At 43.8% G+C, this 14,707-nt stretch overlaps 1 protein-coding gene across 1 annotated transcript; it reads right to left on the bottom strand.

Annotated features, from left to right (window-relative positions):
* Window positions 1-5,098: 5,098 nt before the first annotated feature.
* Window positions 5,099-14,233, bottom strand: GLRX2 (glutaredoxin 2). Its single transcript, XM_037142901.2, has 4 exons — window positions 14,017-14,233; window positions 7,983-8,046; window positions 5,852-6,028; window positions 5,099-5,310 (listed from the first exon to the last, which is right to left on the bottom strand). Exons 1-4 carry the CDS (start codon window positions 14,103-14,105, stop codon window positions 5,194-5,196), a joined length of 447 nt encoding a protein of 148 aa, XP_036998796.2. The 5' UTR covers window positions 14,106-14,233; the 3' UTR covers window positions 5,099-5,193.
* Between the last annotated feature and the right edge of the window lie 474 nt (window positions 14,234-14,707).

Below are 14,707 nucleotides of genomic sequence, written 5' to 3'. Positions count from 1 at the left end.
GAAGAACTCCTGATGCTTTGTTGAGTCTTCCAAGTTTTCAGTGTACATAAAATACCTAACAATGTAATTTTGCTGTTTTCTGATAGAAAATGGAAGAAATACTAATGTATTCAATATATTTTATGATATAACGGTTTTCACCCATACTGTGAAATCTTGATTTTCCTTTCTATCTTTGCAAAATACCACCCTGAAAAGACCGTCATAGATACGGAGTGCAGGCGGGGGCTGTGTGAACTGGTCAGTTGTATTACGTAGAAATGGATAGAAATACCAAATAAACTCTATGCAGTTCAAACAGTTGTCTTCTATTTCTTTAAAGAAATTAGAATTTTAAGGTCATAATACAGCTTATAAAATCTAAGGCTGTCAGTAATCTGTTAAACTGCAATAAGATGAAAATAAGGTTTTGATAACATTGGCCTTACAGTGCCTCTTTATATACTATTGTATGTGACCGTTTAAAATAGATATGGTTTAAAATAGATTTTGATTACGGGATCACATCTACTGGATTTAATCAAAATGTACATTCTTAAGACTTAAAAAAATTTTTTATGTGGACCTCGACCAGCAGTGTCCCTGGTGTTGTGCATGCCATGAACAAATTCACACGGACTGCAGCAGTCCTGTGGAGAAAAGGGACAGCATGGCCTCTCTGAGTGAGGGAGCACCCCGACCCTCTCATGGACAGGCTTTTACTGCTTTTCTGGGTACATTACATCCAGGATGGTCCTCATTTAGTATGCTCGGATTCACCTTAGGTGGTTACTTTTCCCAGATAATAAGGAAAAGAATGTTGCAAATGCAGGGGGAAAAGTGGCTAAACTGGTTACACTCTGTCCTAGGGAGGCTTAGCACAGACTTTAGGGAGTTTCCTCAAAGATACATAGTAAAAATTTGCTGCCTTAACTTAGGGTGAGGGAGTCAAGAAAAGCAAGCCTCAAAGCAAGCCTAGATACAATGCAGGGCTGGTCCCCCACAGGAAAGCCGATCTGTGGTCCTGGCTTCTGTGTGCCACCCCTCGCCTGTGGGTTGTCCAGACCAGGACTGAGCTACATTTGCCATTGCCACTCGGACCAGTTCCATATAGATTTGTGTGTTTGTGTGTGTGTGTGTGTGTAGTATAGAAATCTGCCCAGAGTTTCCTTTGGGAAAAGTTAACTAACGAAAGTCAACTATGCAAATAAAATTTTGTTTCAGTGCCAATTTACAGAAATTTCTTGTCTACCTCTGTTCCCATAAATGTTTCTAAAAAGTTCTAAAGATTGAAGATGGAAGTTAGGCACAAGGGTAAGGTCAAGCTACATAAGAATATACTCACCTAAACTTAAGAACATTTGGTTGATTTTCGAGTTCTCAATTTAAATATGACAATAGCTGTGTGGAGAAAAGACCACAAACTATACATTTCTTCATAGATTAAGGAAATTACTTAAAGTTTTTTTTAACAATACTAAAGCATGACTTTAAAAATGTTATTTTTAAAAAATAATATATAGTAGTTAGAACACAATAAAATCCAGATATATATAAAACGACACTTTTTCCCCACTTAACTTTTCAGCTTCTCAATTAGAGGTTTGGCAATGTAAGCGTAAACTGATTAGTGATAAAATAAGAGAACAAATGGCCCATTAAAAAAAATAATGGGCTCCAGTAAAGTTTATCTTTCAGATCTTAACGCTGAAAAGTAAAGAGGACTGGAAAACAGGTAACACTTAACTGGCCGCCATTCTCTTCTTTCTAGCCTAGGGTTCTGGAAAAGAAGGCAGAGTTGCTGCAACCCCGCACACCTGGTGACCTTAGACGCTGCGCCCTCATGGGGCCGGGTGGGAAGGTGTGGCGGGCTGGGGGGCTCCCTGAATCTGTCTGTGGTGATCCCAGTCCGCAGCGTGCTGGCACTTGAAGAGCGCCCCAGGTGGGACGAGGGACTGGAGCCTTATTATAAGGGATGCCAGTCCTTTGTAAGGGAGCAAGCCCACGCCCCGCCCTGGAAGCCACAGCCATCTGTAGAGTGGGAAGAGGGCCCCCGAGGCCTGTGAGACTGGGCCCCGTGTGCACCGCAGGACGGTGCGACCGCAGCCCAAAGCCCGCGCTGGCCGATACCCGAGGGCCGTCTCCCTCCGCGTGCACCGCGAGCTGTTTTTAGTAGCGCGTGAAGTCTCGCGTTGTCTGGCTGGGCCCTCCGGCCTCTGCGCCTGCGCTGGGCACGTTTCCCGCCATTTGGTCGTGTCGTTGTCCCTGCGGCAGCTGGTACGAGGCGCTCTTTCTGCCCAGTCACCCCTGTTTTGGCCGCTAATGGTCCCACAGAACAAGGGCAGGGACACTGGAGGGGTGCGTAGAGGAGCCGGAAAGTGCTTTTGTGTGAAATGGTGAGTGCGGGACCTCACTCGCATAACTTCTACCACGTTGTTGTAACTGTCGCCTTAGTATTGCTAGCCCCTTGCTGTGCCTTGTTTGTGACTCAAATGCTGTCACGGGAGGTGCGTGTGGTGGGGGGGACGGTGAGGCGGAGTGAGGGTTGGATAAGCCTGGTGGGCGTGGCGGGCGGGGCAGAAGGGGGGGAACACTGTGTGGTCACGTGACTCGTGGTCACGGCGGCCTCCGCGTGCCAGTGCCTCTGTCTGCCAGGCACCGCGCAGTGACCTGCCTCCCTTTCTCAGGACCTAAAATGGCATTGCCCGCCTTTACTGAAAAAAAAAAAAAAAAAAAAAAATGAACCTGGTCAAACCTCGGTTCTCGGATGCCTCCCGTCTCGAACCATCAGCTCTCAACCAAGCTGTTCAGAGAAACCACGTCTTGCTTGTCCAACAAAACGTGGGCTCTAGACCCGACCACCTGTCCTGCCCGCGCGGTGCCCTCAGCCCCCTGAGTGGTGCGGCCGTCAGACAAGCGTCTCCTCCACGGCCTTCCAGAACGAATGGGGTTCGGGAACCGAGATTCCGCCGTGGCTCCGAGGTTGCCACCCACCTGCTGGCCCCACGAGGTGCAGGTAGTGAACACCATGGTCTTGATCCAGCATTTGGGCCTCTGCGCCCAGTGCCCTTGTCACCGCCGTCAACTGAGGCCTCGGGGCTCTGCTGCAATCTCCGTAACTGGCCCGCACCGTCGGTTCCAGCGGGACTCCTGTCTGGGTCCTGGGGCTGGGCCTGCCAGCGGGATGTCACTCGGCCCCAGGAGGCTGCCACCCCTCCCCCCACCTCAGACACCTGGATGCCAGTCGACCCTCGACTCCAGTGACCGCCTCCTCGGATTTCATTAATTTGGTCCAGCAGCTCACATAACCCAGACACTAGATCTCCAGTTCATTATAAAGATGATGAACCCTGGAGCAGCCAGACGGGAGGGATGCACAGGGCAGCACCTGTGGAAAGGATCCCGAGCCCCCGCGCACGCGCGCTTTCCAGATTGGTATTTCTTATGATAAACCACAGTATCACACAAGGTCACAGACATTCTCTGCTCAGTAATAAGAGAGAGAACAGCACGGCAAGTTTACACCATTTCTCATGACATCACGCAAAATACCAAACACTCCATTCTTGGTTCTGTGGGGGCTAAAAGAATACACTTTTCCTGCTACCTTCTAAGTTCTTCTGGCTGGGCTAATTATCAAATTAACAGACAGTAACACTGAGAAAAATTAAAGTTTAACATATACGCGTGGGGAAATCACTCACTAGGCAGGAAAATTCCCATCAGCGAGGCAGCACTTGTTGGATTTCAGAAGTGAGAACAGGTAACTTAACAGGGAGTTGAAGAGCAGAGCTCAGAGGAGACTCCTTGCTCAGGGGCTCGGACAGTGGGATGCAGTGGCAGGGTATCCAGCTAACAGGCATGAGCCTGAAGCCCTCTCACCATACTGTCCCAGGCTAAGGCGACATCCTAAGATCTTCCCAAAGCAGGTTTCTCTGAACGTCTTGGGCAGGAAAGGGGAAAGTCAAAAGTTCCGAGTCTTTTTTATTTTCTTAATAAAGAGGTTAAAATCAGTATCCCAAAAGCGGCTTTGGGTGGCAAACTTTGGTTCCCTTTAGTTCCATTCCAGTGTTATATATAACTTACCACGTGAGAATGTAGTCCAAATTCTTGCTTTATCAAGGCCTTGGAGTGGCAGTTTAATAAATCCATGCAGGAGGCCCAAAAAGCCACCATCTGCAGGACTGAAGATAGTCTTCTGCAGGACTATCCCACAGACCACAAAGCAAAAAGGCACACCACTTCTCTTAAAGGCCATTTTCCTCCCTGAGAAGGTCTTCTCTTCCCAGAATCTAGTAACCTGCCCCTATGCCTCTAGAATCATCTAGGAAAATGCTCCTTAGGCACTTAATTTTAATGCAGGTACATTTTTGAACTGTTTCAAAAGTTCATCCTCACACAAGGCTGCCATATCCGCCTCCTTAACTTCTGTTGAAGAACTGTACTAAATGAAAAGCATTTTTTCTAGGCAGAGGGGCTGGGAGAAGGAAGTGCACGGCAGAGAGTGGGGGAGGCAGGGGTCTGTTGACTGGGCTCCTTCACCCGTGCTGACCAGGAGATTCCAGGCTGACTGGTTACCCTGTCATTCCCGGCGGGGGGGGGGGGGGGGCAGAGCTGCGGTTAAGTTAGCGGTCAGGTCTCAGTTTGGTGATGCCAGCTTAGCACATATGACTCCATTTGGAGCCTGTTGTCCCTTTTTTCACACAGCCCATAGAAATGCTCTGTTCTTTGGAATGACTGAGTTATTAAATGAGTAATTTGGTTTCTCAGAAGTAAGTTTCATTCCATCCTACCAATTTAGTATCACTTCTCTGACTCCAGACGTGCAGTGAAGCCTCGTCCCAATGTAGGACAAGGATGCGTCTTTGCTAGGTTCACAACTGCATTGTATGAGAGCCTTCGATTTGAAAGAGAACTCTCACATCAGTCCTCACCACTAAAAGCTCTAAAAGGTAAGGAGTTAAATCCTTTTGAACAGTATACATAATAAAGATTCCCAAATTCATAAAATTCACATATAAATTCCTAATAAAAGTAATCTTTCCTTGTCTTTTGATACTCTATTCCTTCAGTTTTAAATATCGTCTCTTTAGCTCAAAAATTGTCAAGGAGGAAGAGGAAATTTCCACAGTGATTTATTCATTATTTTTACAACTTTTTCATGATGATAATTCATATATGTAAACATCCTCAAACACTATCACTGAAATCTTTTTACTTTTTTTTTAAATAGCACTGATGAACCAGTGGAAGCAACTTCCCTTCTTGGTGAAGCCTATGGGTGTCAGTAGCACCTCCAATAAAAGTTCCATTGACAAATATTCTTGGTACCTGTTGGACAAACGAGATCAGGTGTCACCTTGTGTCAGCAGTAGGGGACCATTCCACACAAGGATTACAGGTGCTCACAGTCTAGGTTCTGTTATGGGCCAGGTACCCCATTGAGTAAGCTCTTTCCCAAATCACTGACTTCCCACCCCTTGGTTAGGAACAGTTTTGAGCCTACTTTGGAGGGATATGAGATGCAGGTATTTGTCCCAAGATCACTATCATGGTAAATGACAGAGCTTGGGTTTAAATCTAGGACAGTCTGACTCTCCAAGCCCTTCCTGACCACTGTGCCCTATATAAGGTAAAATAACACAGTCCCTAATTATTAATTTAATTTTTTTCAATTTTGTTTTGAAACCAAAAACAAGAGGGTGAAAACAACGGGAAGGCCAAAGGACCCGGGTCTGGCTTGCCCATGGGGGAGACCGCGGAGGCTTCACCAACCCCCTCTTTAAAATGTTTTTCCTGCAGTGTGGTCCTTTTTTTTATCTGTTTTAACTTTTTTTTTACCAGGGCTCCCCTTGCTTGCCAACAGACTCACAGTTCTTTCTCCAGTCATTTTGTAAAGCGCGTCTTGAAACTGGCTTCCGTATTCAAGCATGTCCAGTTCCACCACTTTGTAGTTAACATTCATGTCTTGGAAAAGCTTTTTTGCCATTGTACAGTAAGAACAAGATGTTTTTGAGAAAATCACCACACAATTGTCAGAAATTGTTTCCTGAAGTAAAACAAACAAACAAAAAATCACTTTAGTGCCAGATGTTACCTTTTGGAAAAAAATAATGATACAGTGGAAAGGGTATGAAATTCTGGGGTCTCACAATTCGTTTAGGGTTCATACTAGTCTCCATCATCTATTTTCTCCTCTGTAGCTTGAAGGTAAAGGTATTCATTTCACAGCAAAACTATTAGGGAAAAAGGGTGTTAACAGTGGAAAGTGTTGGTATGGAGAAATAAGTGAGGCACAGAAGGTAAATAACTTACTGTCCTCAGCTACCTCAGCAGCAGAGCTGGGATTTGAACCTGGGCAAGTCTGGTTCCACAGCCCAAGCACTTAACCTCTGTTATTCTGCTTTTCAAATACTCAGTATGTGTTTAGGAGTGAACTCCTCACCTTCCTTAACCTTCAGTGGTGAAGGCTGATGGATGATTTCTCTTTAAAAATACAGTTTTCCCTGATCAGGCAGAAATAACAGCTCACCCCTCTCAACTTCCACTCTTTCCTGGGTCTTCATAGTAAAGAAAAATATTATTGGAGTGATAAGGTATTCTTATACTGTTCCTGGAAAAGCTACTTCCAGAAATGCTAATTCATTGGGTCAGAAGCAGATATCAGATACTGTATTTTTTTATAAACCTTCCCAGATGATATCAGCCTGGTTTGGAAAATACACTCCAGGCCTTTTGTCACATAAACCACAAGACTTTGAGAGGCACCTGTATAGTCTATGAAATGTTTTGTTTCTTGTTTCTAAATATATAAAGGTCTAGGTTCTTCAAGAGAGTCTAGGTGGATAGGCAAAGACCCAGGCATCTATCTAGGTTATTCTTACGTGGGTCATAGCAGCACCTTCAAGATCAAGGCCTAATATCAGAAAGCAGAGTCTCCAGGCAATGTGACTCAGAAGTTACACCCACTCTCGGGTGTCAGACAAGTTCAGAGTCCCTGTCCAGCTGTCTGCAAGTTGGTTTACTTTTATGCTTTCCTCTCTGCTCACTCATAGTATTTAGTATAGAAGTCTTTCTCCAGGAGAGCCAGCCAGACCAGAGGTGCATTAATGAATCATTTTATGAATGAGGAAACCAAGGCTGAGACATTCACAATATTGGGATTTGATCCAACTTGTCCCAACGCCAAAGCCTCAGGATACAGGCACACAGAGACCATCCTTGAGAGGGGTATGGGCATCCTGGGTGCTGGCGTGTAGTACAAACACAGAGGGAGAGGCCCCAGAGAGAGCTGAAACACGAGGACTGAGCCAAAATTTCTGGAACTCTCCTCTCACCTCCCCCCAACTGCCTCCTTGCTTCAAGATTTTGTATTCTTATTTTAAAAGACCCTCACAAGAGGGTCCTGGCGTTCTTGTTATATCAACAGCTATGAGTGAAAACTATTTTAGCCAAATAAATCAAAGACAAATATGTGTGTGGTAGTGGTTGGTGGTGGAGAAACAGAAAAACATGACTGTCTTATAGGCTGCAAGCAAAGAAAAACATGCAAACCAGAGAAATTTTCTAAGGCAGGATTAATTAGACTTTGCAGTTAAAAAATAAAAGGAAGAAAAAGAAGAAGAAAATAGCTGAACACATCAGTGTACTATATACCTGAGAAGTCTGTTAACAGGATAATTACAGCTTCTCAAGCCAAAATCACACAGTATTCCTGGTGAAGGGCAGCTTGACCAGAGGTGGGTATGACAGAAAGGAGTCACCAACGTCAGACCCAACATGAAGTGAGGTCTCCACTAAGAATAAGTCTCATCAGTTTTCACTCCCAAGTGATGCAGAACTTTTTGTTACATGAATTATTTTGACAGCAGATTTTAATATATGTATTTAGTAACTCAGTCACTGAACTATGTCAAGTCTGGATACTGAATAAGCATATTCAATGTGTAAGACACAATCCTTTTTCCACACAGGACAGTGCTTCCCATCTTCATATCACTTACTTGGATCTGACTCACAGGAGTAGCTGCTGGCTTCCCCAAGGATGATGACATGCTGCTCCCCATCCTGAAAGGAATTGTTGAAGGTAGCACAGTGTGTTAAACAGTAAAGATAATATATCAGATGACATGCATTTGAAGAAAACCTAGTATGCAAGTATATATCCAAACTTATGAAAATAATAAAAAATAGGTTTTACTTCTCAGTACATAATATCAGTTTATTTGTTTACTAAAACCAAAAAAGGCCTGTGTGCTTCTCTATCTCGCCTCTTCATGCTCTTAATTATCTAATAAAACCACATTTACTGTGTTAAAGCCTATCACCAGATTTGAACAAGACTGCTGTAATGATTGAACCATGACCTGACTACTGGTTAAAAATACATCATTTCCCCCCTGACCGGTGTGGCTTAGTTTATCATCATCACACAAAGCAAAGGGTTCTCCGGTTTAATTCCTGTTAGGGCACATGCCTGCTTTTGGGCCAGGTCCCCAGTTGTGGTGTGTATGAGAAGCAACCAATTGATGTTTCTCTTGTTCATCTGTTTCTCCCTCTCTTCCCCTCCCTCTAAAAATAAATAAAATATTAAAATGTGCTTATTAAAACATGCCAAAGCTCCATGAACACTGTGAACAGAGAACCTATAAAGATTCAAAAATTTTACAGATACTGAATTAAATGTTTTGTGTGTGAAATATGATATTAATGTTACCACAATAAATTTAATTTAAAAAAGTGAAAACAATACAATGCTTTTAAAAGTGAAAAAAATTAAGGAAATTAAGGTACCTCAACCACAGTAATCAACAGCCCCAAGTTTCCAACTGTAAACTGGAAACAGTGTTCATTCCCACCTCAAAGGGTTTTATGAAAATTAAAAGAATTGTTATATAGAATAGGACTTCTGGCCAAGATGGAGGCATAGGTAGACACACTGTGCCTCCTCACACAAACAAAAGGACAACAACAAATTTAAAAACAATAAAAACAGTAAGAACTGACAAAATCGAACTGTATGGAAGTCCAACAACCAAGGAGTTAAAGAAGACACAATCATCCAAACCGGAAGGAGTGGTGGAGATGGGCAGCTGGCAAAGCAAAGGAACAACTGCAAGCCAGACAGACCTCCCAACCCAGGGTTCCAGTGTGGGGAAATAAACAAAGGCCTCTGATTAAAAACACCTGTGGGGGTTGCAGCAGTGAGAGAAACTCTCAGCCTCACAGGAGAGTTTGTTGGAGACACCCACAGAGTTCTAGAATGTACACAAACCTACTCACCCAGGAATCAGCACCTGAAGGTCCAGTTTGATTGTGGGTAGTGGGGGAAGTGACTGAAAGCAACCGAGAGTCAGGCAAGCAGGACTGTTCCCTCTTGGACCTCTCCCCTATGTACAGCCTCACAATGCATCGATGTGGGTTATCCCACCCTGGTGAACACCTAAGGCTCCACCCCTTACTATGTAACAGGCATGCAGAGACAAAAAAAAAAAAGGCCCAAATGACAGAACGGAACAAAGCTCCAGAAAAAATACAACTAAATGACAAAGAGATAGCCAACCTATCAGATACAGAGAGCAAAACACTGGTAATAAAAATACTCACAGAACTGGTTGAATATGGTTGCAAATTAGAGGAAAAAAAAATGAAGGCTATGAAAAGCAAAATAAAGGAAAATGTATAGGGAACCAACAGTGATGGGAAGGAAACCAGTACTCAAATCAATGGTTTGGACCATAAGGAAGAAAGAAACACTCAACCAGAACAGAATGAAGAAACAAGAATTCAAAAAAATGAGGAGATTTAGGAACCTCCAGGACATTTTTAAACTTTCCAACATCCGGACCATAGGGGTGCCAGAAGAAGAGCAAGAAATGGAAAACTTATTTGAAAAAGTAATGAAGAACATCCCCAATCTGGCAAAGGAAATAGACTTTCAGGAAGTCCACGAATCTTAGAGAGCCCCAAAGAAGTTGGACCCAAGGAGGAACACACCAAGGCACATCATAATTACATTACCCAAAATGAAAGATAAGGAGAGAATCTTAAAAGCAGCAAGAGAAAAGGAGACAGTTACCTACAAAGGAGTTCCCATTAGACTATTAGCTGATTTCTCAAAAGAAACCTTGCAGGCAAGAAAGGGCTGGAAAGAAGTATTCCAAGTCATGAAAGGCAAGGACCTACACCCAAGATTACTCCACCCAGCAAAGCTATCATTTAGAATAGAAGATCAAAGTGTTTCCCAGATAAGGTCATGTTAAAAGAGTTGATCATCACCAAGCCCTTATTATATGAAATGTTAAAGGGGCTTACCTGAGAAAAAGAAGATAAAAAATATGAACAGTAAAATGACAACAAACTCACAGCTATTAACATCTGAACCTAAAAACAAAAACAAACTAGCAAACAACTAAAAGAGGAACAGAATCACAGAAATGGAGATCATGTGAAGCGTTATCAGTGGGGGGAGTGGGCCGGGAGAGAGGGGGGAAAGATACAGGGAATAAGTAGCATAAATGGTAGAAAACGGGGAGGTTAAGAATAGTATAGGAAATGTAGAAGACTAAACTTACATGTATGACCCATAGACATGAATGAAAGAGGGGGAATGTGGGTGGAATGGGGGTATACAGGGCGGAGGGGAATAAAGGGGAAAATGGGACAGCTGTAATAGCATAACGAATAAAATATATTAAAACAGAATAGTGCCTTGAAACAGTAAATGTTCAATAATGTTTGATATTATTAGTATTTTCTGATTATAGGGATTCTCGTTATCTCAGTATTTATCATCTGAAAGCTAGCTGTTGGGAAATCTTAACAAGATGTTCATTCTAACAAGAAAATGTTCACTACAAAATTGTTTAATAACATCAAATCTCTTGGCCTATCCTCAGAACTTTTCCCTATCCACTTCCTTTGTTTTCTTTCTCTTTAAATTGTATTAATTACTTTTGGGGGTGTGGGGGCAGGGGAAAAACAAAACTGATTTGTTTTTTCATTTATTTATTCATTCATTGGTTGATTCTTGGGGATTGAACCCACACCTTGGCATATGGGGATGATACTCTAACCAACAAAGCTACCTGCCCAGGGCCACTTACTCCTTGATCAGCCAAGCCCTACAGCATGGTTGGAAAAATATCAAACATCACAAGGTAAACTAATTGTACAGTGACATTACAAATCTTGAGAAAGGATATAAGCTTCAAAAAAGAATCACTCGAATATATAGGGATTAAGAGAGTAAAATAATTAATTAAAGCTTCAATTAGTTCAGAAATTATTCTTTGGAAATGCACAGGAAACGGATAGTAATGGAAAGGAAACTGGGACTCAAATCAAAGGAGTGGACCAGAAAGAGGAAAAAAATGACCAAACAGAAAAGAATGAAGAAACAAGAATTCAAAAAAATGAGGAGAGGCTTAGGAACCTCCAGGACATCTTTAAACGTTCCAACATCCAAATTATAGGAGTACCAGAAGGGGAAGAGGAACAGCCACCAGTGGAAAACTTATTTGAACAAATAATAAAGGAGAATTTCCCCAAGCTGGAAAAGGAAATAGACTTCCAGGAAATCCAGGAAGCTCAGAGAGTCCTAAAGAAATTGGACCCAAGGAGGAACACACCAAGGCACATCATCATTACATTAGCCAAGATTAAAATGAAAGAGAGAATTCTAAAAGCAGCAAGAGATAAGGGGACTGTCACCTACAAAGGAGTTCCCATCAGGCTGTCAGCTGATTTCTCAAAAGAGACCTTACAGGCAAGAAGGGGCTGGAAAGAAGTATTCCAAGTCATGAAATCCAAAGACCTACAACCAAGATTGCTCTATCCAGCAAAGCTTTCATTTATAATGGAAGGGCAGATAAAGTGCTTCTCAGATAAGGCCAAGTTCAAGGAGTTCATCATCACCAAGCCCTTATTATATGAAATGTTAAAGGGACTTACCTAAGAAAAAGAAGATAAAAAAGATGAACAGTTGAAAGGACAGCAAACTCACAGTTACTAAGAACCGCATCTAAAACAAAAGCAAACTAAGAGGACAGCTAGATCAGGAGCAGAACCATAGAAATGAAGATCACATGGAGGGTCAGCAACAGGGGAGTGGAGAAGGAGAAGGGGGTAGAAGGTACAGAAAATAAGTAGCATAGATGGTAGGTAGAAAATAGATAGGGGGAGGGCAAGAATAGTATGGGAAATATAGAATCTAAAGAACTTGAGACATAAACTAAAGGTCATAAACTAAAGGGGGGAATGGTGGGGGAGGGGTGTGCAGGGTGGAGGGGAATGAAGGGGGGAACAGAACTGTAATGGCATAATCAATAAAATATTTTTAAAAAGAAATTATTGTTATCATTATGTTGCAAAACTCAAGTTCTGATAGAAAAATTTCTCCCTCCAAATACTTCATTCATTCACTGTGAGTGCACTGAAAATTTAGATGTTGTTAAATGTAAAAGTAAGCTACTTTTTATGTTTAGTTTTCTCTTTTAAAAGGTATCCATCTTTTTCTTTAACTGTATAGCATGAAACTTTAGTACTGCTTCAAGATCCACTTTAAGTGGCTTTTTATTATGCTTGGAACATGAGCATCTATTTAGCCATGTCTATACACATAGAATAAGGAAGCTATAAAAACACCACCTTAAGTAATAAAGAAGAGTTAAAAACAGAAAACACTCCAAGGAAACATCGTAACATTAAAACTTCCCAATGTTTACAATCTATCGTTTCTTGCTTCCCAATAGTTTAGCAAGGAGACCTTTAAGACAAAAAGGAGTTGGGGAGACTACAGCTGACTTATCAGAGGTGTTTTAAGAAAAAAGCAGGCAAATTCCTGGAGTGTAAACCTGAAAAGTAAGGAGGTTAATCAGTGCTGGCCTGGACCTAAGGTTTATCAACTAAGTAAGCAAGTCCTTTTCATCTCAAGTCTAGCATTTATTTGGCATACCTAAAACCATCTGCTACAACATTCACGATTGAAGCAGTTCTTTCCTCAGAGGTTTCCTCAGACAGTGAAATCCTGTGGGAGGTGCACTCTGAAATATCATGCCCTTCCCTGCCAAGTGAAAGAGTGTTTCTGGAAGAGACTTTCCTCCTTAATTCTAGTTGAGCAGGCAAAAGTTATCATCTAGTATGGAAAGGGCAAAAGAAGTTCACAATAAACGTTTCACTTCCACACTAATGAAGCAGCCTATAGTCATGCCACATTCGGGGATCGCCTACTATTAGGCAAACTGCTAAATGCCCTAGGAATACATATAATTGGAAAAACACACCTTTAGGGGCCTCAAAGACCAGCCAGTAACATAGTCATGTAGGGTGATCAGCATCTTTCTAGCTTGGCATAGACAGTTCAAGAGTTCCCAGAGTCTTGCAAAACTAGTAAAAGCTACCAGAGCAAGTGGGTAGGAAGAGATCCCACGCAGAGGGAGAGATGCAGTGGCCGTACAGATGGGCAAGCTGGTGGGGCAGCCGGGACCATGGAGCACGCCAACATCAGCCCAGGGGGCAGGTCTCCCTCGCTGCCAGGTAGCCGAAGGGTTTGCGGAGCACCGCAGTGCAGGGAAAGCACTGTCCACGGTGCAACCAGAAACACCTTAATGTCAATGTCACAGTGCCTATGGTCAAAGACGTGGCCACTTAGCAGGAAGCGCCCCCCTTCAGTTACTGCACCGTTAGCAAATAAAAATGCACAACGCACAATTACAATTTCAGATACACAGCAAATAACTTTAGTATGAGGGTGTCCCATGCAATATTTGGGATATACCTAAGACTAAATTATTCGCTGGGTATCTGAAATCCCAAATTACCAGGGCATCTTGTATTTTATCTGGCAACAATGGTGGTGGGCTGGTGTCCAAGCAGACACAACTCAAGTATTCTGAGGCTCCTTCAACCGCTTAGGGCACCAACCTCTCCGCACCCTTTCGGACTGGAAGCCAAGCCACGTGGCGCCAGGAGAAAGAGGTGCGAGACCTCCGCGCCCCACTGAGCCCGCCCAGCCGGCCTGTCCGCCGCGTCCAGTACCTCGAGGCCGCCTCGCCCAGCCGGCCCGCCAAACCGCTCCCGCTTCGGGCGAGCCGCGTCCGCACTAGCGACGCGCTGCTCCAGATCATAGTCCAACCGCGGGCCGGGGCCGGGGCCAGGGCCGCAACGAACGGAGGAGATACAGCAGACCAAGACCCCGGAGAATCGGTGGGCCTCTGCTGACAGGCCCCGCCCCCGCACGCAACGCAAACGTTTTTTGCACGCTGGACAAACTCCGGGTCGCAAGGCCCCACCCTCTAAGTCCCTGGCCACGCCCCCGCCGGCTGGCTCCGCATCCGCCTCCCCGGTCCTGCCCCTCAGGGCTGCGAGCCCCAGCGCAGGTTTAGGAGGCTTGGCTGCTAAGCTCTTTCCTCTCTGGTGGTCAGCTTGCGGCGGTCCAGGAGCGTGGAGTCCGGCCGAGTAAGGGACTCGTGCATGCAGCTGCCTGATGGTCCGCCAGGGTCTCACCTGTTAGTTGCCAAGTCTTGTCCGAGACCCACACCTGTTTCTTTCAGGCTTGGGGACGCTCGTAAATACTCAAAGGCACGTGTGGGCAATGCGTGGGATTGTGACCAACCTTCTGGCCGAGCGAAGAAGAAAAATAATGACTGTCCCAAAGAGGCCCAGTGCCTAGGATGTTTATCTAAGGATGACAGCACACAACTTCCTGTTGGACAGGTCTAGATGTTTA

The sequence above is a fragment of the Artibeus jamaicensis genome, unplaced genomic scaffold (genome assembly GCF_021234435.1).
Source record: "Artibeus jamaicensis isolate MK-2021 breed Jamaican fruit bat unplaced genomic scaffold, CSHL_Jam_final contig_467, whole genome shotgun sequence".
NCBI lineage: Eukaryota > Metazoa > Chordata > Mammalia > Chiroptera > Phyllostomidae > Artibeus > Artibeus jamaicensis.
The sequence above is the reverse complement of the archived record's forward strand: the minus strand, read 5'-3'. Positions and strand labels throughout refer to the sequence as shown.